Source organism: Tamandua tetradactyla, chromosome 5 (assembly GCF_023851605.1).
Source record: "Tamandua tetradactyla isolate mTamTet1 chromosome 5, mTamTet1.pri, whole genome shotgun sequence".
Lineage (NCBI taxonomy): Eukaryota > Metazoa > Chordata > Mammalia > Pilosa > Myrmecophagidae > Tamandua > Tamandua tetradactyla.
In genome coordinates, this window is record NC_135331.1 from 21,667,075 (window position 1) to 21,691,941 (window position 24,867).

At 53.0% G+C, this 24,867-nt stretch overlaps 1 protein-coding gene and 1 long non-coding RNA gene across 7 annotated transcripts in view; both read right to left on the bottom strand.

The window, feature by feature from the left end:
• Positions 1-1,304: 1,304 nt before the first annotated feature.
• Positions 1,305-24,867, bottom strand: part of FAM222A (family with sequence similarity 222 member A) — a 62,106-nt gene continuing 38,543 nt past the window's right edge. For all 5 annotated transcript variants that reach the window (XM_077160074.1, XM_077160076.1, XM_077160073.1 and 2 more), the window contains one exon: positions 1,305-5,021. In XM_077160074.1, the coding sequence (XP_077016189.1) occupies positions 3,742-5,021 (1,280 nt within the window). In that variant the 3' untranslated portion in view covers positions 1,305-3,741. The remainder of the gene's footprint in view (positions 5,022-24,867) is intronic.
• On the bottom strand, positions 17,443-22,864 carry LOC143683758 (uncharacterized). 2 transcript variants are annotated; one of them, XR_013175635.1, is made up of 2 exons: positions 19,584-22,864; positions 17,443-19,175 (listed from the first exon to the last, which is right to left on the bottom strand). It is a non-coding gene; the product is annotated as an uncharacterized LOC143683758 (long non-coding RNA). The 2 variants fall into 2 exon arrangements; XR_013175634.1 differs by having other exon boundaries at positions 17,443-19,178.

Genomic DNA, 24,867 nt, shown 5'->3' on the forward strand with positions numbered 1-24,867 from the left:
GACCCGAATTGGGGAAACTGAGGCCCGGGGCAGAAGGGCTCCTGCCAAGGCACAGGATGAGAACCCCCGTTGGCCTCTGGGGACTGGGCCTGATTGTCTGCACCACATGTTCACCATTATGTCCCCACCTGCCATGTACAGAGTCCCCCGTGGAGAGCAGATTTTCCCAAGATGGTGTGAGTTCTCAGCCCAGAGGGTGGCTCCAGGCTCACTTCGCTCTCTCCTGGGCCCCAGTGTGGGTGGGTGTGCTGGTGGGCTCAGAACATGGGTGCATGGAGACTGCCCAGAGATTAAGTTAGTGCTGGGAAGTCCCAGTGGTGGCCCTGGGAATGGCCAAGCGGCCAGCCACAAACCCAGCTCTAGACCCTAACATGCTGCCCGTCCTCTCCAGGGTGCTCCCACTGGGCTTTGTCTCCTGGAATCCACTGTCTCCTTTTGGGAGAGGAGCAAAGAGGGGACGGACTGGGTCAGGGTCACTCAAGGTGGTAGTACTAAGAATCGCACACTGGGTCCTGTGATCGCCGAGCCAGGATGGCACATGTGTGTGCAGGGGTGAGGGGTGGAGAGGGGGAAAGGACTGAGGGTCTCCAGGCAGCCTGACCTGGGGCTCGGGGCTTGATGCAAGGTACTGGACTCCCTCTTTCCATCCTTGTGGCCATTGCTCAAATTCTGCACATCCTCATCTGTAAATTAGGGATGATTTTATGATGCACCAGATCAGGTTGTGAGAATCAATTAAGCGAAGTCAGAAAAGCAGTCTGTCTCAGTGGCTGAGAGATTTCAGACAGTCTAGAGGTTCTCCTGGAGGTTATTCTCACACATTATACAGATATCCCCTTTAGTTTATGGTGTATTAGAGTAGCTGGAGGGAAGTACCTGAAACTGTTGAGCTGTGTTCCAGTAGCCATGTTTCTTGAAGATGATTGTATGATGATACAGCTTTCACAATGTGACTGTGTGATTGTGAAAACCTTGTGTCTGATGCTCCTTTTATCTATGGCATGGACGGATGAGTAAAAAATACGGATTAAAAAATAAAAAATAAGGGGAATAAAGGTTAAAAGAATAGATTGAAATGCTAGTGATCAATGAGAGGGAGGGGTAAGGGGTATGGTATGTATGAGTTTTTTTCTTTATTTCTTTTACTGGAGTGATGCAAATGTTCAAAAAAATGATCATGGTGATGAATACACAACTATGTGATGATATTGTGAGCCACTGATTGTATACCATATATAGGATGTTTATATGTCAAGAATGTATGTTTTTATTTTTTAAGGTTTACAATAAAAAAAAAACCACTCAGTTAACTGTGGGCATTTATACTATTTCCGATTACTCCAGGCAGCCTCCCATGTGGCTTAGACTTGCCCAACTTGTCCCCCATGTTGCTGCTCCCCAGGGACTGGGGTGATGAGCTTGGCTCATTTTGCCACAGATCAGGAGGGTCTGGGTTTAGAGCCTGCTCTGGACACAGCCCTTTCCTCTCGGGGCCTCAGTTTCCTCCCCTGTGGATGGAGGCTCCCTGGGATGCAGCAGGGGACTTGGGTGCCTGGAACCCAGTGCACTCCTGGGGATGGTTCTGCCAGGCTTGGGGCCCTGCTCATAGGGGGCAGGCCATACTACAGGGTTGCACTAAGGCTTGGCCCCACTTTTCCCATCCCTAGCGCCCCACCTCTGCCCCTGATCTCACCATGCCAGCATTCAGGCAGAGCTTAGGGGTGGCCTGTAGCCAGACTCCGGGCTCCCAGTTTCCCCTGGCCCAGGTGTCAGGCTGGCAGGCCATGGGAAGAGAGTGGGGAGGTGAAGGCCAGGACAGACTGTGAGAGTCTGCCCTGTGGAGTGCGAGTCCCAGTTCTGCCACAGAAATGCTGCGTGACCTAAGGCAGGTCATTTCATGTCTCTGGGCCACATTTTCGTCCTTCTGAACACCCCCACCTGACAGGCGTTGTGAGGCTCCGATGAGACCCAGTGTATGTGAAAATGATGGAAACAAAGTGCCCGATAAGTGCTGAGCTCTGTGGGGCAGGGATGTTCTCCTACAAATGCCTGGGCACCAGGGCGTGTGTGCTGGGGCTGTCCAGGGAGAAGACCACCGCTTGGCCACTCTGGCCTGACCCCACGCTACACTGCCCCCGGGGAAGCCTGGAGCATGTCAGGAACCGAGGAAGAGTTGGGGAGAAATTGAGCGGTGGGAGTTGGGGGCGGGGGGGAAGCATCATCCCCAAACCATGTCAGCTCCCTACAGGGAACAAGCCAGAGGGTGTGGCTCCACCTGTGCCACTCTAGAGACTGATCACTGGCCACATGTGCTGCCTTCAACAGAGCTGGCATATTACATGAAACTGCATGCTAAGTGCCCCATGCACAGGAGGGAGTCCAGGCCCTCTTTGCTCAGGGCCAAGCCCGGTCAGCTAGGGAGGAGATGGCCCCTTTTACTTCTAAGGGGAGGAAATAAAAAAAAAGCAAGCGCTACAAAACAGTCCAACAGCTGAGACACCATCTGTGTTTTCCTTTTTTTTTTTTTTCTTTCTCTTTGCTTTTAAAACAATATAGTGCAGACTGCACTTCTCACAGTAGAATATAATGGTCAATTTTAGTATAAAAAAAAAAAACATTCTCAGAGATTTGTAAATGCACTTAGTGCTTGAACAGGCCTTGGAGAGAGATACAGTACCGCTTCCGGGGCACCACGGAGGGGCCGGGGATGGGGGCAGGACATGGGAAATTTGGGGACTTGAGGAAGGGGCCCCGCCTGCCCTCCCCATCTGCCTGTGTGAGCAGGCCCTAGAGGCTGGTTTGCAGGAAAGGAGTCAGACTGGGTCTCCCAGTTAAAACCAGGCAGTTGCCCCCTTGCTGGCTCGCAGGAGATCCCAAAGAAAGCAGGGTAAGGTCCCTGTGAGCAGGCTGTAAGAAAGGAGACCCACTGCTAGCCCCTGCAGCGCCTTCGTGTGAGTGTGAAGATGGCGCCCCTTCCTCAAGATGCAGAAAACTGTCTTAATAAATATACAAGTTAAGGATGTGAATGGCATCCCCTTGGATGAGGTGCCCTTGTGCAGTGTACAGCCTGTACAACTGTGCCTGGCAGCCCTGTAAGATGTCCTGGAGGGAAGGGGAAAGGTAGTAGTCCTGGGTTTGGAGAATAGGAATGGGGGTGTGAGTCTGTATTAAGAAGGAATTGGAGGTGGGGGACAGGGAGACGCCGGGGCCTCGGTCAGAGTGGCCTTGAACCGGACTGGCCGTTAAGTATCAGTGTGGACCCAGTAACTTTTTATAGAGCTCCCTTTGCTCCTTTTCCCAAAGGCTGGGGACTTCTGGGGGAAGGGACCCAGCTCTCCGTGCCCTGGGGGCTGCTGTGACCCCATCCCAACTCCGGCGTGTCACACTTTCTCCCGTATCCCACCCTGGCACAAACCCCTCTCCCAGGAGACCCAGAAAGAATCATTTTCATTTTCAAGTGTTTTCTCTCTCTTTGTCACTGCCAGCTTGGGTGGGCGAAGGTGCGGGCCTCAGTGGCTGCCCCGGGCCCTCCCATGTCCTGGGGCAGCCCATCGGTGGGGGGGAGGGGGGTGGGTACAGGAAGTCGCCTGCTGCCCCTGCATTGGGCAGCACCGTGACAGCGGCGGGCCAGGTTTCCCTGTGGGTATCCATGAGCACCCCTGCAAGCCCCCCACCCTGTTCTGTGGCCTGCCGCGCCTCTGGGCGCTGCGTGCACCTGTCCCCACGTCCGCAGGGCAGGCCTTATCTGTAGACGGGCAGGCGGATGTGGGCGTGCTGGTGGTCAAGCAGCCGGGGCACGGCCACCGTCTCGTAGCCCTTCCCCAGCATCTGCTCCTTGATGCAAGGCGGCCGGATGTCATTGATGAGATACTCCAGCGACTGCAGGCTGCTGCTCAGTGCCGACGTGTTGCACACGCTCTTGCTGGGCAGGCCAGGGAGGGCATCCGTGGGGGGCCCTGCCAGCTCCCGGGCCGCCCCCGGCCCCAGCTCGGTTACTGCCACGGCTGCCGCGGCCGGATTGTAGCAGTCGCTGGTGGGGGTCACCAGCACGCTGTTCCAGGGGGCGGCGAAGTACTGGCCCACGGCGAAGCCGGTGGGCAGCCCCACGCCACAGTTGAGGGGTGACCCGCTGGCCCGCTCATACGCCCGCCCCCCACACGCCTCGGGGGACTTGCTGGCCACCGCGCCACCACTGTAGGCACGCAGTGGCTGGGGCAGCGGCGGGGGCGGCTTCTGTGGCCACAGCAGGTAATCCAGGCTGCCGTCCGCGTACCCTGCGGGCTTGGTGGCCCCAGCCAACGTCAAGGCCGGCGTGACCCCGGTGCCCAGCTCCGTGCCTTTGCGGCAGTCGGGCAGCCCAGCGGCCGCCGAGTAGGCCATGCTGGGGAAGCTGGGCACGGGGCCGTGCTTGGCTGGGCTGGGGTGGGGAACAGCTACGCCCTGGCAGGCGGCGGGCGCAGCGCCCGGGACCTGGCACTGCTGGTTGAGCTGGTAGAGGATGCTGTGGATGGAGGGCAGGTTGGAAGGCGGCAGGGGCAGGCCGCGGCCGGGCAGGGGGATGACAGAGGCGGCGGTGGCGGCCGCGGGCAGGCCGGGCGGCGGGGCAGGCGCCTCGGGCAGCTTGGGGTAGGCCAAGGGCCCCAGAGTGCTGGGCGCTGGGTAGGGCGCGATGCCCACCTGCACAGTGGCTGGTGACAGCTTGGTCCGCTTGCCCTCTGCGCTCTTGAGCACGCTTCTGGCGGGCCCGGTGGGCGCAGCCACGTTGGAGGAGGAGACGGCAGCCTTGACGATGGCCAGCAGGCCTTGGTAGCCGGCCGCGTGCTGGGGGTAGGGGCTGTAGCGCTGGCCGCTGGTGTCATAGCCGTTGACGGTGCGGCTGAGGTGCTTGTGCTGGGGCACGCGGATGTTGGTGGGGAAGATCTTGATGGAGAGCGGGCTGTTGGCCACCTTCTCGGCATAGGCGTCCAGCTCGGCCGGGCTCGGGTAGCGGGAGGAATGCATGGAGCTGGCCGCCGTCTCGCCTGCGGGGACACGTGGGGTGGGGTGGGGTGGAAAACACAGGTGAGTAGCAGCCTGGGGAGGACTTGAAGCCACAGACCCACCCCCTGCTCCCCACCAGGGTCCCCCATCATTGGCTTGCTCCTTTGTCATTCCTTCTAAATTTTTATTTATTTATTTTAATCAAAATGTAAAATATAGAGAGGAAGCTGCACATCTCATAAGCTGGATGAACTTTCACAAGTAGCCTGTAGGAGCCGCGTCTAGAAACAGCACACTGCCTGATCCTCCAGAGGCCCCCCCATGTCCCCTCCTGGTCACTGACCTCCAGTGTTAGCTGCTACCCCAGCTTCTAACGGCAGAGACTAGCTGTGCTGGGTTTCGCTGCCTTTGTGAGATCTCCCCCATGCATAGCGGTCCTTTGTGCGTTCCCGGCTGTTGCGTGGCAGTTGTTGTGCAGATGCACCACGGTTCACCCTGCCTCCTGCTGAAGGGCATTTGGGTGTTTCCCGTTTGGGGCTGGTGCCGGCAGTGCCACCAGGAAGGTCCTTGCTTGCAGCCCCTGGTGCATGGACGCAGTGAATGCTGCTGAGAAAGTGCCTGGTAGCTGTGCGGGGGCATCAGGAAGGCTCACCGTCCACTTTGGGAGAAAATGCCCAGCAGAGGCCTCTGTGGATCACGGGGCCCAGCAGACCACACGCGGCCTGGGGCACCCCCTACCCCTTCACTCTCACACTTGGTCTGCATGCGCCCCCTTTCTGTCCCTCCACTCAGCCTCTCAACGCCTCCCTTTCCTCATCTATAAAACGGGAGGAATGAGACCTGCCACCCTCATGGGGCAGGAGCTGCTGCCCCCCAAGCCATGCCTGACTCTGCTGTCACTGAAAGGCCAGAGTGGAGGCCATTGCCTTTTTGGAGGCTGAAGGGTGTAATTTGTGTGGCAGGCTGACTGTTCGCACTGACGGTTTTACCTCCACTGACAAGCAGCCCTTTACTCCCATCCAAAGTACCCCTAGCCCTGAGACATCCCCCAGTGCTTTGTGGGGACGGGGTGCTACAGGGGGCCAGTGGGAAGACGCAGGGCTTTGGAGCTGGCCAGGCCTGGGCTGAGAACTGTTATGAGGCTGTGTGGCCCTGGGTAGGTTGTTTGCCCAGCTGAGCCTCAGTTTCCCCACCTGGGGAATGAGGCTAAAGACTGTGCCAGGTCTGCAGGGTGGCCTTGAGGCATGACCATGCCCAGGGGCCCAGCAGGGGCCAGGGCACAGAGTAGATGGAGAAATGTGACCCACTAGAGCCCCCTGCTGCTAGCATTACCGCCTGGGGGGGGGCACTGAGGATTAACACGTCACTGGTGGTGGGGACAGTGAGGAAAAGCGGGTGTTCTCTAAGTATGAGCGTTGGGTCCTCTGGTTGGTCCAGGGCAGAGAGGTAGGTAGCACCCCCTGCCTGCCACCCTGGGTCTCCCACCAGTTGGAAGGCCACCCAGCCACGGCCGCAGTCTCTGGGCCTCACTCGAGAACCCCTCGCAAAATAAGTGCTGGGACAGAGGAGGCCTAGGCAGTGTGCAGACGCAGGAGTAGGGGGAGCCCACGGCAGCTGGAGCTTCAGAGACTGCCTTCCAGAAGAAACCCCATCCAAGTCCTAAGGCTGCAGTGAAAGACATGAGCAAGAAGAGAATGTATTTCAGGCAGAGGAAAGAGCCTGGGCAAAGGTCCAGAGGCGAGGATGCATGTCCAGGGTGGGACGTGTAAATAATTCAGAGTAAGAGCAGAGCCCAGAGCAGGTGTGTGGAGGGAAGACGAGAAGGGGGCTGGGAGCAGGGCGGGCCTTGTGAGCAATGGGTGCTGAGGGGCCCTGATGACCCCAGGGGGCCTATGGGACATTGGGCAATGCCTGGAGACCTTTCTCCACGTCACCCCTGGAGAAGGAGGGCTGGGTGCTCCTGGCATCTAGTGGTGCAGGCCAGGGAGCTGCTCACGACCCTCCAAGGCACAGGCTGTCCCAGTGGCAGCTGAGGCACAGTGGAGAAGCCTGCCCTAGGGCCTGGGGCAGCCGGAGAAGGTTTTATGCAGGGCAGGGCCTGCATGTTAGATCATTCTCGCTGCCCTGAGCAGAGGGGCTTTGGTCTGAGCTGGGCAAGGCTGCCACAGGGAAGAGGTGGGCAGCGCCCTCTATCCCTCTGCCTAACCTGGGCTGGCTGGGGGAGCCAAGTCCTGGCCAGCCGTGGGTTCCCCATCCTGACCCTGCTGGGGGCAGCCCCCTCCTAAGTGGCCTAAAGTAAACTCGGTGTGGAGAATGGAAATGTCACTTCGGCCAGTGGAGGAATCTTTCTCTGAGATTGGATTTAAACTACATTATACAAGCAATTTCATGGGCACTTAGCGCCGCTCGGAGAGTCCCACAAAAAAGGGACCAGCTCTTCATTTACCAGCCATAAATCAGCAGTTGCTATAATGAGCACAAAAATGTCACTTTTATGCAATTTTACAGATGAACAAAACTGGTGAAATTAACTGTGGTAACCTACTATAGTCAGCAAAAGCGGCTGCTGGGGGAAAAATTATATCTGTATGTATTTTTGTTCCTCTTAAACTCTCTGCTCAAGCAAGTTTCTGCCATTGTGGTGTGAAAACTCATTTGTCCTCACCATTATACTTTCATCTGGAGTTTATCTTGAGTATCCAATGAGCCACCAACTGTGAAAATGATTAAATCTACAAAATCTATCTAATGGATGGAATAAATTAGGTGTTTAAACCTTAAGGAAAAAAAAGAAGTGATAGCCTGGTCCTAGCCCTCACTCATTGGAAACAGGGGCTCCCTGCACTGCGGCGGATTGTCCCTGCAGCTTCTGTGGGGGTCGACGATGGTGTCGTGACACAGAGGTGGCTTTTTGTTGAGCGCTTAGTATGTCCCTGGCTGGGATCACCGTTCTTCGTGGCTCCTCTTGTTGGGAGCACCTGACAACCCTGAGAGGTAGGTGGTGGTCCCACTTTTGCAGATAAGGGAACAGATAAGAGGTAGCATTCGGCGGCCAGTCTTCAAGATGCACCCCGCACCCCCATAATGGGATTACACCCCGTGGAGGCCCTGCACCCCCATGATGGGATCAGACCCCGTGGAGGCCCCTCCACGCCAAATAGGGCCAGCCCGTGTGCCCAGAAGGATACTGTGGCTGTGAAGGCACGTGACCTCCGGGGCTAGGTCCTAACAGGCATCCCGGCTTCCTCCTTGCTCCCTCGGGCCACATGCCCTGGGGGCAGCCACTGCTGTGTTGGGAGGGCACTGCTGCAGCAATGGAGAGGGCCACGTGGGAGGCACTCAGTCTCCTGCCAGCTGCCCCCGGTGCCTTCTTGGACGCGGGTCCTCCAGCCCCAGTCAAGCCTCAGATGGCAGCGGCCCCAGCCACCACCACGGCCACCACCTCCCAGACCCTGAGCTCCCCAGCTGAGCCACTCCCAGATGCCTGATCCCAGAAACCATGAGATGACAAATGCGCATTGATGTCTCAAGCCACTGCATCATTTTGGGGCAATTTGTTCCATAGCCATGGACAGTTAATACAGGCCCTCATTTTGCATATGAGGAAACAGAAGCTCAGAGCTTCCTAAGGTCGCACAACCGGCAAGGGCAGAGCTGGGACTGGAACCCAAGTCTGTCTTTCTCCCAAGACACCTTAACCCTCCTGCAGCCAGGAGACGCTTGTGTCTCTCTGTCTCCTTCCACTGACTTAGGCGAATCCCTAGGAGGCCTTCAGTCAGGCGGGAGGCTCCGAGGCCACACACGGTCATCTGTCGCTCCTGCCCAGACTCTTGCCCTGCTCCTAGCAGTTGGCACCAGGGTCCCGAGCTGAGTCTTGCCTTGAGGTGTGTGTGTGGCTGGGCTGCTCACCGCTCCACCGTGTGGAGAAAGTGAGTGCTCTCGGGTGGGGCGTGGCCCTGCAGGTCCACCAGGCTCCCTGGTCTCAGGCTAGCCCCATTCACAGCTCCCCTCTGGCCCCCGGAAACCTTTGGATTTACATTTCCTGCTCTACCTTGTTCCCTGAAGGACTTTGTCCTGAGCTCACCCCCAGGGTGCCTCAAACCCAGTCTTCTCTGTTGGAGGGCGGTACAAGTGGCTGGGGGCTCCCTGAAGGCCCAGCCATCCCCCACTCAGGCCAGGCTGGGCTCCTGGCCCCAGCTAGGAGACAGCTCCAGACCCTTGCCCCGAGGTGTGCCGTGCGATGGCACAGTCTCATTTGGGCCTCTCCTGAGCGTCTCCTGCCTGAGGGAACCAGGGCGAGCTGGTGGGTTTCTTGGCAGGCCAGCCCCTCTGCCCCAGCAAGTGGCAAGGCTGGGGGCTGTGTGTGGGAGGGGCCCTGTGGCCAGATGGGCCTGCTGGGAACACCAGGGCCCAGTTTAGATGCAGCTTTGTCCCAGAAGCCTTCCCTGATGTCCCTGCTGGGACAGGGATCCCCCACTTGGGGTTCCTTTTGTGCCTGGCCCTCCCCATCTTCTGATGGCCGTAGGATGTCCTCCCCCACCAGCCTGTGGGCTTCGAGAACTGACTGCCTCACTGCTGCGTCCCCACTGCCTACAGGACGGACGTGTAGTAGGTGCTCAGGAGTGTCCTGCTGAATGAATGACAAGGCCGTGGCCACAAAGACCAGTCCAACTCCTGCCTGCAGCCAGGATATCAGTCCTGAGAGGAACTAGCCAGGGGCAGACCCATGGAGAGCTGCCTCCAGCCTCCCAGCACTCAGCAGACGCCTGCCGAGGACTCCTGTGTGCAGCCTCTGTGCTGGGCCCCGAAGAAACAGCAGCAGTCAGGAAAACCAGGGGGAGACAAGAAACAGACAGATTCCTGTCAGGCAGCCCCAGCCCCAGAAACAAGAGTAAAGCAGGTGTGGCTGTTTTAAAGCAAGTCCCCAAAGTCTTGGCTGTTCCTCCTGTGAGTTGTGAGGTCTGATTTTCCTCCCCGTGCATGTAAACTGGCCCTAGCAATCTGATTCTAAGGGACAGAATGAGGTGGATTTGATGTGGCACGGCTCCCATGGTGAGGTTATAAAGGGCAACGTGGCTTTGACCTGGAGATTGTACCTTCTCTCGGGAAGGCCATCCTCGGACCCAGCCACATGCAGAGCCCCCACTGAAGGCTCAGCTGATAGCCAGTGCCACCCACCAGAGTGTGAACAAGAACCTTTCAGAAGATTCCAGACCCTGCATTTGCATCTTCCAGCTGAGGCCCCCAACCCAGCATCCTAGAGCCACACTGTCCTGCTGTGCCCTCTCAGGGTTCCTGAGCATAATAGTGGTTTGATGTCCCTGGGTTTTGGGGAAATTTGTTATGCAGCTGTAGTAGCTGGAACAGTAGGGTATGGGGGATTGGAGTGACAGGACAGAAGGCCACCTGGTTTGGACACTGTGGCCAGGCAGGAAGGTGTCTCTGATAAAGTGGTTTTGAATGAAGTTGGGAAGGAGGTGAGGGAGTGAGCCGTGCAGACACTGATGGAAGAGCAGTCTGGGAAGAGGGGACAGCAGGTGCAAAGGCTGAGGCGTGTGTCTGTGGCATGTTTGGGGAACTGGGACCAGCGAGAGAGAGGAGAGGTTGGGAGTAGGGTTTGCAGTGCAACCTGGCCGGGGTGCAGGCCGGAGCGGAGAAGGGACATGACCTGACTTAGATTATCTGACACTTCCCCTCAGGGTCCTGAGCAGCAGATAGGGGCAGGAAACGGGGCATCAGGAAGAGTGAAATCCTGGGGACTGCCTGGCTCACTGTATGTACAGAGGTGGGGCTTGTTCACGGCTGTGCCCCAGCGCACAGTAGGTTTCCAGAAAAAAATAGGACTCGCCGAGCATTGAAAACGAGGCTTTTGAAGGCTGACGATGTGGCGCGGTGTCTGTGGGACGGATGTGTGAGAAGAGGAGGTTGCAGAGCCCCTGCCGACTCAGTCTCCCTCCTTGCGTCCTGAATGGTGTCGACCCAAAGACTAGAAACAAAAACCCCAAATGCCAAGAGGCGCCTGCCCCCAGAGGGGGCATGATGAAGGGCTCACAGGGGCATTTTATTTCTGCTCCGTGCCTCTCTGTGATTGCATTGTCTGCAGCTTCGTGTCTGCTTTAGGGTCAGGGAACACGCAGCTCCCGGCTCTCCCAGGGTGGCCTGAGTCCTTGGCGGTGCCCGTGATGTGTGTGTCCTCCCCTGCCGTCCCTGGCCTTGAGCAGCCTGTGGGCACTCCCTGGCTCCCCTTCCACCTGGTCGGACTGTAGAGGGTGGGCCACAGCCTGCAAGGGCACACAAAGACCTGCGTTCGAGCCCTGCTTCTGCCACACGCAGACTGGGGCCTCGGGCAGCCACTGCCGGCCTGAGCCTTCATTTTCTCAGGTGTAACATGGGGACAGTGCTGCAGCTGCTGCTGGCCCTGGGGGGCTCTAGGGGACTGTAAGGGCCGGCCTAGTAGGTCCCTGCCCTCTGTGGGTGCTGTGGCCGGTGATGAGTTCCTTCAAGTCCCCTCTACCACCTCCAGGCTCCCAGCAACCAGCTCCCCCTCTTTCTGAAATCTCCTCTGAGCACCTGTTCCTATAAAGTCTGAGCTACTCAGAGCTGGGCTGGAGGCCCTGGCCAAGCGGCTCCAACCTCCCCCTGCAACTCAGGACACATGCAGCACCCAGGGCCGCCTCTCCTGCCGAGCGTCCCTTCAGTGGCCTTGCCCTTCTGTGGTCCTCATGGCAGCCTGGGAGGTGGCCGGGGATACAGATAAGGCGGCAGACATGAAAGGAACAGGGTCCCAAGCAGGGGTTGCCAGTGCAGCCCCTACAGAGGCCAGGTGGGCTGGGAATGAGACAGGAGGCCCCAGCTGGGGAGGACATGCCCTGCCCAGAGACATTCACATTCAAAACCATGTTAAAGTACGGAGCAGGCAAAAAACACCACGTGTGGTATATGGCCCGTGGGCCCCCTCTGGTGGCGGAGAAAGGATTTGTGAGCCTAGATTTGAGTCGCTGTCATCTGTTCCCGGGGCCCTACTCTCGATCCTTGGGTGCCGTGGATGCTTGGCTTGGGCCGGTTCTCTCAGGCTGATGCACTTTCCCTCACCAACCCAAATCCCACTGGTCCTTTAATTAAGTCCGACCTAAATCTTGCCTCCCAACACAGACCCTCCTGACACACTGCTCATCAGCTCTGTGTATGTCTTCCTGCCCTCCCCACTGTGGGCTGAGCCTGTAGCCCACTCGTCTCCTATCCCCCAGAGTAGGGAATGTGGGGTTTGGTGAAATTGTCCATGCGGGCAGGGACCACTCCAGGGCACCATGAGGTGCCAGGGACCCAGCAGGGGCTTGAATTCCGAGCTGGGAGAATGATGGAAGAGGTATTGCTTATGTACTTCCTGGCCTGCTGGCCCTTCCAACTCTTCAGGTCTCAGCTGAGATGTTGCCTCCTCCAGGGAGCCTTCCCGGACCCATACCCATACCCATCCCCACCCCCAAAGTGCCCTGTGCTATAGCCGTTCGTTGACTTGTGTCCTGGGCTAGATGTGGAGGTCTGCTTCGAGGGCAGACCCTGATCTTTCCCACCACCTGATGTCTAAACCATCTGATAAGCGCTGGGTGCAGAGCCAGTCACCCCTGCGCAAAGGCTTCTGAGAAGCTGCAGGAGCAGCCAACAGACAGAATCTGGTCTCTGACGTGCAGAAACAAGGTGCCTACAGCCAGGTACAGATGGGCACACCTGCCCTGTGAACCAGGCTGCCTCTTCCCCTGCTCCCTTCCTACCCGTCCCTGCTAAATCCTTGTCGGGAAATTTATAAATGCCGCTGGAAGAGCCTGGCAAGCCATTGAGGCCATTAAGTTAATGTTATGGGCCTTTTACAGGTGTGTTAAATAGACGTGGTTATTAACGAGTATATTAAGCCAATTAAAAGCAGCCCTTTGAGTGGGATTTAATGAGGGGCGTGGGACTCAGCACCACCACTGCCTGTGGGAGCCTGTGAGTTACGGGGCCGAGTGGATAGAGGGGGCAGGGGCTCTACTGTAGAGACTGCAGGATGGCGGGAAGCTCAGACCCTGGCTGGAACCAGGCCACCTCACCTGAGCTCCTTTCTCACCTGTACGGGGGCACCAAGGGGTGGACACGTGGTGTGGTGTTGAAGATGTGCTGTAAGGCAGGTGGTACTTGCTCGCAAGTAAAGGGTTGAGGAGGCAGGGATGGGACTCTGGCCCAGAATTCTTCCTTCCATGCTCCAGGGTTCTCTGTGGGACCCCAGGGACAAGCCCTGCATCTAAGCCAGTCCCTCCAGGCACTGCCCGCCATGTGGGTCAGGCCCAGGCAGGCTGCATCCAGGAGGCATGCTGTCCACCTGCCCTCTCCCCTTGCCTGTGAGGTACATTCTGATGTCACCCGACTTGGTAGATAAGCAGGCGGACACTCAGAGAGGGCAAGTCCCTGCCTGAGGGGCAGGGAACCGTAAGAGCGGGTTTGGAAGAGGCTTCTGCCGTCTCCAGGGCTGTTCTGGGGCCATCCTGTGGTCCCACATTGTCCTGATTTGCCAGGTACCCCCCCATCCCCACCCCGAGAAGCTGTCCCCTTGGTGGGCCTGAGTTGTCTGGCTGTAAACTGGAGCTCCCCCAGCAGAGGTGGGAGCACCGCTGTCGGAGACTCTCCCACCCCCTCCCTCGCAGGTCAGAAGTCACGGTGGGGATTATCTGCGTTGACGTGGGAGCAGGAGGGGCAGCCCAGATGCCCAGCCCACATCTGCATTCCCCTTCAAGGCAACACTCTGCCCTTGGAGGTGACAGACTCCTGAATGTTCAGTTAACGTGACACTAATTAGCTGGTGGCACCAGCAGCATCCCTAATGAGGCCACCCAGGAGAGGGGTGGGGAAGGCTGCGGGCTGGGCAGATCCAGATGTTTTCTGGCTTCATCTGCCAGGGGCCTGGGGAGGGGCAGGGTCCTACTCGGCACTCTCTTGCAGTCACGGCCCTGCCCCCTCAGGGGTCATTCCTGAGTGTGACTCCAGGTGTCCCAGCTACCAGCTGGGGGACCTCAGCTCCCTGGCCTCTGGGCCAGCGTGAGGCATGTCAAGGGCCTGGAGTTCAGTAGGTGCGGTGAAGGGGAGCCGTTGCACAAAGGTTCCCATGTCTCTTGTTGTCTAACCATGTGTGTGTAACATACGTGCGCATACACACACACACATACATGCTCGGACACTAAGGGGCACACCCCTCACACTCACAGACCAGTAGGTGCTCACAGAGATATACATGTGGGCACATGCACGTATCCACACTTGCCCCTATTTCTTTCCCCCTGCCCCCAGGACACTCTCCCTGAGCCCCACTGGAGCCTAGAGTGGCCGAGGAGTCCTGCAGGTGGGGCAGGGAGGGCTTCAGTCCCTCCCTGTGCTGACCTACCTACCCTCAGTTTCCCTCGGCTGTACCCTGAACAGGGAGTCCTCTTTAGGAGCCTGCTCCTCCCTCTCTCCCTCCACGCAGGGCCCTGCCCCTTCCTCACCTCCTGCACCACTGCCTGTCCAGCTGGCCTCAGCGAGGCTCTCTGCCCTTTGCAGCGGCTGCTCTACCTCTCCCTCCTTTCTGGCACATACCCTGGCTGCGTCCGTCTCCATCCACAGCAGTGTGGGCTGACTTGCCTGCCCTGTGCCCCTCCAGCCACCACTCTCTGTCTCGCCCCCTCCTGCCCTGTCACTGCTCCTTGCCATACCCAGAGCCACTTTCCTGCAGCCACATCCGTATCTCTCTTCTGGATACTGGCCCACTGTCTGTGCTGCAGACACTCTCTCTCAATTTGTGGCTTGTCTTGATGATTTTTTAATGGTATATTTTGCTGAGTCATCTTTTCTACTTTTAATGTGGTTCAACTTATATCTTTTTCTGTATTTGTGCTTATCCTCTCATTTTGGAAATCCTTCCTACCCTGAATCAATATTCTCCATCATTTTCATCAAAGAATGGTGCAGTTTTGCTTTACATGTGGTATATTTTCAGCCTACCTAGGATTCCTTTTTGTGTGTGGTGTGAGTTAGGGATCTAATGGCGTTTATTCCATATGGATAACCAGTTGTCTCTGCACCGCACACGGATCCCCAGCGAGCTGCAAAGCGTGCTTTGTCCTGGATGGAGCGCATGTGCATGGGCTCATTTCTAGGCACTCCGCCCTGTCCCCCGGCTCCCTTGGATCCCACCGTTGCAACCTTAGGCCCTTTGTCCCACACTCAGAAGGTACTTGCTGAAAGTGTCTTGGCCATTCTTGGCCCCTCGTTCTTCCTTACCAACTTCAGAATCCTCTTTTCCAGTTACGTACACATACACGCAGTCAGGGTTTGGGGAGTGAGATGACGTCTTTCAAACACTGAATCTCTGCCAGTGCACATGGCATGCGTCTAAAGTTTATTTAGGTCTTTTTTGATATCACCAAATAAGCTTCCATCCTTCTCCATAAATGTCATATACCTCTTTTTCAAATTTATTCTAGATTTCTTATATAGAGAGATATAAATCTATCATAATTGTATCACAACTTAGATGAAGTAGACAAGTTACCAAAACTGATACATGAAAAAATAGAAAATCTGAATAGTGCTATAATAAGAACAAGTAAAGAGACTTTACTCTTTACACTTTGACGAAAATGATGGAGAATATTGATTCAGGGTAGGTAGGATTTCTGAAATGAGAGAATAAGCACAAATACAGGAAAAGAGATAAATTGGACTACATTAAAATAGAAACTATGACTCAGCAAAATACATACACACACACACACACACACACAGAAAACCTCAGCATTAGAGGCTTCATTGGTGAATTCTACCAAACACTTAAAAACAAATCAATACCAGTTCTTCACAAATTCACCTGAAAAATAGAAAAGAGGAGCGAACACTTCTTAAACCATTCTGCCAGTACCAGTACCAGTTCTTTATGAATATAGATGCAAAAATCAACAAAATATTTAGGAAACCAATTCAGCAACATATAAAAAGTTTATGGCTGAGAGTGGGATTTATCCCAAGAATGCAAAGTTGATTTACCATTAGATACGGCATAGTATCTAATATACTTAGTGTAATATGCCGTATCAGTGGAATAAAGGACAAAAGCCACACGATCATCTCAGTAGATAGCGAAAAAGCATTTGACAAAATCCAACACCCTTTTATGATTAAAAAAAAAAAAAAATTCAACAAAACTAGGAGAAGAAGGAAATTTCCGCAACCTGATAAAGGGCATCTAGGAAAAACTCAGAACTGACATCACACTTAATGGTGAAAGACCCTCTAAGATACCTGCTGTTGCCACTTCAACACTGTACTGAAGGTTCTGGCTAGGATAGCTAGACGAGAAAAAGAAATTAAAGGCATTCAAATCAGAAAGGAAGAAGTAAAACTATCTCTAGTCACAGATAAAATGATCTTGCACATAGAAAATCCTAAGAAATTTGCCAAAAAAGCTATTAGAATAAATGAATTCAGCAGAGCTGTAGGATACAAGATCAATATACAAAAATCATCTGTATCACTTGCAGTGAACAATCCAAAACTGAAAATAAGAAAACAGTACCATTTACAATAGCATCAAAAAAGGATCCAGGGCGGGCCGCGGTGGCTCAGCGGGCAAAGTGCTTGCCTGCCATGCCGGAGGACCTCGGTTCGATTCCCGGCCCCAGCCCATGTAAAAAACAAACAAACAAACAAAATACAATAAAACAAGAAAATGTTTAAAGATGTTTCCCTTTCTTCCTCCCTTCCTTCCTTCCATCCTTCCTTCCTTCTCTCTGTCTTTCCTTCCCTTCCTCCCTCTCTCTTTAAAAAAAAAAAAAAAAAAAAAAAAAGGATCCATACTTAATAAATTTAACAAAAGAAGAGCAAAACTGTGAAACACTACTGAAAAAAATTAAAGAAGATCTAAATGAATGTAGGACACTTCATGTTCATGGAGCAGAAGACTTGCTATAATCAGAGCTTCCCAAAATGATTTACAGATCCAATACAATCCCTGTCAAAATCCAGTTTCTTTGCAGAGATTGACAAGCTGATGCTGAAATTCATGGGACCCAGAACAGCCAAAAGAAACATTAAAAAGGACAAGGTTGGATGATTCACACGTGCTAATTGTAGATCTTAGTACAAAACCAGTCATCAAGGCTGTGGAGTGGGCAGAAGGACAGACATACATCAGGGGAATGGAATTGGGATTCCAGAAAGAAACCCTCACGTTTATGTTCAGTTGACTTTCTCCACGGGTGCCAAAACCAACCAGATGAGGCAAATGTATAGAGACAGAAAACAGTCTCTCAGCATGGTGCTGGGACCTCTGGACAGCCACCTGCGGAAGACCTGACTTAGATTCCTTCCTCATAGTATATGCAAAAACTAATTCAAAATGGACCACAGACTAAATTTAAAAGCTAAAACTTGAAAATTCTAAGAAGACAACAAAGGAGGAAATCTTCATAACCTTGGGTTAAGCAAAGCTGCCTTAGAACAAAAAAGCACGAGTGATGAAAGAAATTTTGACTTCATCAAAATTAAAACCTTTTGTGCTTCAAAGGACAGCATGAAGAAAGAGAAAAAGACAGCCCACAGAATGGGAAAGAATATTTGCGAATCATATCAGATAGGGGACTTGTAACTAAAATATGTAAAGAACTTTTACAACTTACTAATAAAGACAAATAGTCCAATTTTAAAAATGGGCAAAGGAGCTGAAAAGACATTTCTCAAAAGAAGATATACAGATGGCTGATAAGCACATAAACAAATGTTCAATATCATTAGTTATTAGGGAAATACAAACCAGAACCTCAATGAGATTCACTTCACACCCACTGGGATGGCTATGATCAAAAAGACAACAATTGCTGGTGAGGATCTGAGGAAACTGGAACCCTCATATACCACTGGTGAGAATGTAAGATGGTGCAGCAGCTTTGGAAAACTCCCTGGCATTTCTACCAGAAGTCAGAGTTGCCATATGACTGGGCAGTTCCACTCCTGGGTATATATACCCAAGAGACATGAAAGTACACGTCCATACAAAAGCCGTACACGAATTTCACAGCAGCATTATTCATAAGAGCAAAAAAAGTAGAAACAAGCCTCATATCCATGAATTGATGCATGGATAAACGAAATGTGGGCTGTTCATACAATGGAGTATTGGTCAGCCATACGAAGGAGTGAAGTACAGATGCGTGCTGTGGCACTGATGAACCCTGAAAGCATCACACCAGGTGAAAGATGACACACAAAGGGTACATGTTATATGAGTCCATGTATATGACAGTCCACATTAGGCACATCTATAGAGCTAGGAAGTAGATTACTGGTTGCCAGTGCATGGGGGGTGGAAGTGGCAAGTGATTGCTAATGGGTACAGGGTTTATTTTTTGGGTGTTGAAAATGTTCTGGAATTGTGGCATTGATTGCACAACACTGAGTATACCAAACACTTTCATGCATGTGTGTTGTGTGAACTATGTCTCAGTAAAGCGATCACAAAAAAAACTGTAGTAGTATCATTTTGTAAAATGTTGATCTTATAGCTGCAATCTTGCTGAATTCTTCTTCCAGTAATTTGTTTATAGATTCTCTTAGGTTTTCTCTGCAAGCAGTTTTATTCCTTTCCCAATCTTTGTACTTTTGTTTACCTGTCTTACTGCGCTGGCTAGGACCTCTGTACATTGTAGAAAAGAGGCAGGCATTTGGATATATGTCTTCCTCTCATTTTAGCAACTCCCAGGTTGGTTTGTTACACATTGTGGTTAGTTATTTTGCAATGGATTAAGGAAGTAGCCAGTTACTAAGATCTTATTTTTTTGTATTTTAAATCATAAAAGGGGATTAAAGCCATGTGGCCCCCTTTTTACCCAGAACCCTTCATTTCTGGGCTGGCTGCTTCCCTCTGCTAGAGTCTCTGGTCTCTCCCTGTGAGCTTGGTGCTTGCAGCTGGGACACGACCAGACTGTTCCGTCCTGCAGGTTGCACTCAGCAACAGCTACATACGTAATCAGATTTGCTCCACAGCCTGAGATTTGTTTTTAATTTTATTGGAATTTTAAATTGCTTTGTTTCTTCCGTATTTCATTAGCATCAGTGGAAGCAGTGGCACCTGCAGGAATGCTTGCAGGGCTGCTGTTCTGCTTGGGCAGCGGCTCCAGCCCTTTGGGGTTGGGGGTTGCCTACTGGGTGGGATGGGAATGGTGAGGTGCGAGTGGGGGAGAAGAGCTGCTCCCTGATCTTGGGTCAGCAAACAGGCCCAGCCCAGCCCACAGAGCTGCTCGTCAGGGATGATGAGCTCTTCTTGTCCCCTCGTGGGCACATGCAGGGGGAAACCCCTTTCTGGGGGCACAGGGGCAGTGAGCCAGCTGCCAGGCCCTGGGGCTTTCTCTCCTTCTGTCACAGTGCGGGAAATGGAGGCCCAGTGAAGGACGGACGGTCACTCTCTTACCCAAGACCACACGCACAACGCATTCTGGGTCTGCTTCAGTCCCAAAACCCATGCCGTGGGGAACCCCGGGGGGCAGGGCAGGGTGGGCACCTTCACATACAGAGGAGAGCGGGAGGCACAGAGAGGCCGAGTCGCTTACCCATGGTCCTGCAGAGCTCGGGCCTGCGCTCGGGCCTCGGCTCGGGCCTCGTGTCCAGCAGCAGCTGCCTCAGCTCCACCTCCTTGGCCCTGGGGGGTGATGGATAAGGCAGGGAACCGAGCCCCTAGGCCAGGCCTCCCCAGCTCCTTCCTCTCTGGGCTCCACACGGCCTGTGTTGTTCCCTAGCAGCACGTGACTCAGGGTTTGTGTTTCAACATCACGATGTGAAAGTCAAATATTTATTACCAGGGAAGGTGCTGAGCTGCCAAGATAAGCAGGCCTCTGTCCCAAGGATGGGCAGCTCCTGTCTGGGACACAGCAGCCTGAGGGAACAGTCAGTCACCTGTTGAGACCTCTTAGGCCTGAGGTTGAGAATAGGGATGGCATTTCCCTCCCCAGTCTTTTTTTCCTTTCTTTTTCTCCAGGACACTTTCTCTGGTCTACTGGAACAGGTCATAACAGACCTCAGAGCCAGGCTCCTGGGCGCAGGGCTGGCTGCCCCCCAGCACCTCCACCCACCTGACCTTGGATCCCAAAGGGGTGAGCTGCAGCGCCTGCTGGTTCACTGACCGTGTTGGGGGCACCTGCAGCAGCCCTGTGGGGGCCACTCTGACTGCCACGTACAGGTAGGGATGCTGAGAAAAGGAGGAGGAGGGAGGGGTCTCACACTGGGACACCTCTTTCCCCGTGCTGGGCTTTGACATGGCCATCACAGGTGCAGTGGGACGGCCTCCTCAGGCCACCTGATCTGACCCCTCCCCTGCAGAAGGGGCAACACAGGCCCCAAGAGGTCGAGCCATTTGTCCAGGGTCGCACTGCACAAGGCCTGGTCGAGACCTCTCTCACTTGGTGGGGAACCTAGCACGGCCGGGGCCTGTCACGGGGCTCGGAGCCAGCCCTTGCTGTCACAGCTCTGCCCTGGGACAAGAGAGAGTCTGGGAGCCTCCTCGCCAGGTACTCGGGCTTTCACTGGTACAGGGCGCCCAATTCAATTTGCCTGACTCCCTCCCTGCCTCCCTCCTTCCTGTGCCCTTCCATTACAAGCAGAATCAGTGTCTTTTCCAATAAGTGCAGAGATGTCAAAGGACCGGTGTGGGCAGGGGAAGCAGGGCGTCCTTGGTGGCTGTCCACGCTCTCAGGACAGGAGCCTAGTTCTGGGCTGGGGGCAGGGAGAACGGCCCAGCCCCTGCCTCCAGCGGCTGGTAGCGGAGGGCGAGGCCGACAGCCCTGACAGCTGGACACAGCAAGAACGCGTGGACTTAGAGAGCCAGCAGGTCCACCCGGGGAGAATTCATCTAACGCAGACACACCGGTACCAAGATGTCCAGGCTGGCCTGGGTTAGAAGAGCAAGAACTAGAAACAATCCAAATGTCCCTCAACGGGGGGATGCGGACACTTGTTATTCCCATCCATGTGGGGAACACGGGGCAGCTCCCAGGAGGAATGAGGGCGCTCCCTCTCAGATGGGGAATAATCTCCAAAATACTGTGGTTTTAACAAATAAGCAAAGAAGGCAAGATGCTGAGGAGGTGTAGGGAGCCAATGTTTATGTGAAGAGTATATAATGCCCCACACGCATATGTGTTTTCCAGGGGGTACTTAAGTGCTAACAGTGAATTCCTTTGGGAGGAAGGATTATTTTTCACAGCAATCTCTTGTGCCTTCTGAATTGTATGCCACGGACAATCTATTCAGTAAAGTACTTAATTGTAAAAGAGAGAACGAAAAGTTCTCCCGGGGGAAGCATAAAGGAACAGTAGTGGGCCGTGCGTGTAAAACATTTTTTCTTGACACCAAAGGCTCTCCTAAATCACCGGGCATTGTCCAGTCTTCAATGGGGCAGACAGATATTTCTCTAAGCCCTTATCTCTGAAAGAAAAACAGCAGAGGACCTTCAGTTTTGAAGATGTTGGCATAACGTCTTGGGTTCCCTTTCACTTCCTGGAAATGGTCTGAAAGTAACACGGAACAAAACTCATGTTCTGTTTTTGGCAAAACTAGGAGATAGCTAATCCCCTGAACAAAGAACAGGTGGAAAGGCTGCCGGGGACAGCAGAGAGAAGGCGCCTGAAAGAGCCAGCAGTGTGCACTTCTCACGGGGAGGGGCACACCCTGAGGCATTAATCTAAACCCCATATTTGCAGCAGTGAAACTGGGCGTGCACAGGCCATTGGCGCAGGAGCTTTCCTAGCTCACACTCGGTTCCACAAAAGAAGGGCTGCTAAATAAGAGATTGCACAGCCATGTTATATGCGGAGAAACCTATTTCTTTCACAGAAATAAGGGATAAATGTGGAGATGTACAAAACTCTGGGTCATAAGTAAGATTCCAGTTAGCCTGGACAGGCCTGAGCCTCCCACAGGTAGATGGGCTGGGAAGAAACTCACCTCCTTCAAAGGTGACTGATCAGATTGAACTAGCAAGGACCCGATAATGTGTGTGTGCATTATACACAATACCATGAAATACATATATGAAAAATGAAGGAAACAAACTATGGCAAACTGTGGCGCAGCCATAGAATGGAACGTAACTCAGCATTAAAAAGAAATGAGCAAGGGTGACGTAAGGCATTCCTTGGAAAAACTTCCCCAAAGATTCAGTGAACAAAAGGACAAATCTCACTTTCTCAGAACTCTGGAGGAAGGTAGAGACTGGAGAAGGATTCCACAAATGCTGAATCAAAGAAAGAGAAAAATATGAAGTAGGAAACTTCCGTCCCAGACGGGTCGCTCCCTTCCTTCCCCTTACTGGGCCCGCACGTTTTGGGAAGGTCCCTCCCGCCAGGACCCCATCTATGAAACCACAGCAGCAGGGAGCAGAGCCCCGGGCACACCCACACCCAGGTGCCCAGGCCCGAGAAACCCAGGGCAGGGCACACGCCACCACGGAATGCCGACTGCAAAAGGGCCCCGGGGGGAACTTGCAAACTGGACTAGGGAGGCAAGGGCAGAACCTGCTTCTCCCCCAGAAGCAGCGAGTACCTAGGCAGAAGTGTCTGAATCAATCTCCAGGAACAGGAGGTGAGAAGTGCCCCGGGAAGTGCAGGATGAAGAGACTGAAAACATGGCAGGGATCAATCCTGCCGTGGCCATCCACCACCCTGGAGGGAAGCAGCAGCAGGAGGCCTGATCCTCCCCTGGTGGGCGGCCACAGACTGGGGCTACTGTGGACATCCTCTGCCCCCAGTACAGAGGGGGACAGCCCAACACTGAGCCAGAGGTGAGAACACGGGGTCTCGGCAGTTTCAGCCACCACCACCCACTACACTGTTTAACTGATTCAGAGGTGAGACAGACGAAGAGTGCTATCTGCTGGGCAGGCTGGAAAGCGCAGGGAGAACAGTGGGCTTTTCAGAGTCTTTCCAGACCCCATCCCAGGCCCCCTGGACCTGTGTGGTCTACACTGCCTGCGTGGATGCCGCGCTGTTTTGGCTTGGAAGTTCTGAAGATCCAGCCACCAGAGAAAAGCCTTAATATAAACCCAAGCAACAATGAAATCCTAGATGAGAGAGAGAAACGACCCATCAAGATAGAAGATGACCAGATACCATAAAAAATATCCCAAGACACACTAAAACACAGGAAATAGCCCAGTCAAAGGATCAGATAAAGTCAGAAGACACACAGAATCCCCAGTACAATAATCACAGACATGCAGACAAACCTCCTAACAAATTCAGTGAGATGGCTAAAGAGATAAAGAATAGTAAGACAACACTGAGTGAGCATAAACTGGAATTTGAAAGAAGATACAGAAAAATAACAGACCTTACAGAAATGAGATATACTATAGATGACATTAAAAATATACTAGACTCCAGTACCTTAGAGCAGCTACAAGTAAAAACCTAAAATTGTGGAACTGTAACCCATACCAAACTCTGAAATCTGTTCTACAACTAATTGTTGTGCTGTACTTTGAAATTTGTTGCTTTTTTGTATATATGTTATTTCTCACAAAAAAGAAAAAAAAAAGTCAATTGTGATGATAAAATATTCATTCCTTCTCGCCTCCACTGTTCTGGAGCAGCTGGAAGGAAAAATCTGAGATGATGGTATGGTAGCCCATGACAAACTCTGGGATCTGTCCTGTAAGTACTTGTTGAAGAGTGCTTTGAAAACTATTGCTTTTTTCTTTCTTTGCTTTGTATATATGGTATACAATTAAAAAATTTAAATATATAAATTTAACATATGTATATATATATATATACTGTGTGTATATATATACATATATATATATATATACACACACACACTAGAGACAAAACAAAAGATCTGAATAGGCAGAAGGATCGGTGAGCTAGAAGACAGAGCATCTGAATTCAAACAGACAAAAGAAGAAATGGAGGGAAAAAAGGAAAATTTTGACCAGGGTCTTGGGGAAATGATTGACAGTGCAAAATGCACAAATATATATAACATGGGTGTCCCAGAAGAAGAAGAGAAGTGGAAAGTGCCAGGAAGAATATTTGAGGAAATACTGGCTGAAAATTTTCCAGCCCTTTATGAAAGACATAAATATGCAAATCCAAGAAGCCCAACCTACTCTAAACAGAATAAATCTAAAGAGACTCGCTTCAGCCTTCAAGACACATACTATCAGATTGTCAAATACCAAAGAGAAAGAGAATTCTGAAAGCAGCAAGTGAAAAGCAATTCACCATATACAAGGAAAGCCAAATGAGACTAAGTGCTGATTTCTTGTCAGAAACCACGGAGGTGAGGGAGGGGCCGAGATGGTGGCTCAGCAAGGTGTGGGATTTAGTTCGTCCTCCAGAGCAGTTACTAAATAGCCAGGAACAGTACAGAGCAACTGCTGGGGCCACGTCAGTGACAAACACACAATGTACCCTGGTCTGGTCCGGCTAATTGTTGTGCTGTACTTTGAAATTTATTGCTTTTTTGAATATGAGCACCCCCAGAACGATGAGTCCCCCAAGCTCCGGCGGCCAGCGCCCCTCCCCCACAGGCTGCTTCCCAGAGGGGAAAGGAAAGGGACTTTACCAGCAGCAGGGGCTGAGCGCAACCAAACTCCAATCGCAGAATTAATTCACAAATTCTGACTACTAAAAGTAGGCCCCCAGCTCAGCTGAACCTTGAGTAAAGCTGAGTTTGCTGGTTTTGGCCCTGGCACAGAGGGGCAGGGCTGATGGAAAAGAAAAAAACACCCCGAGAGGTTTTTTTGGATTGGACAGCACAAAACACGTGAAAGGGCCTGGGCCCTGAAGGAAAGGAGGGGGCACATGGGACCTGGCGATGTACAGAGGAACATACCAA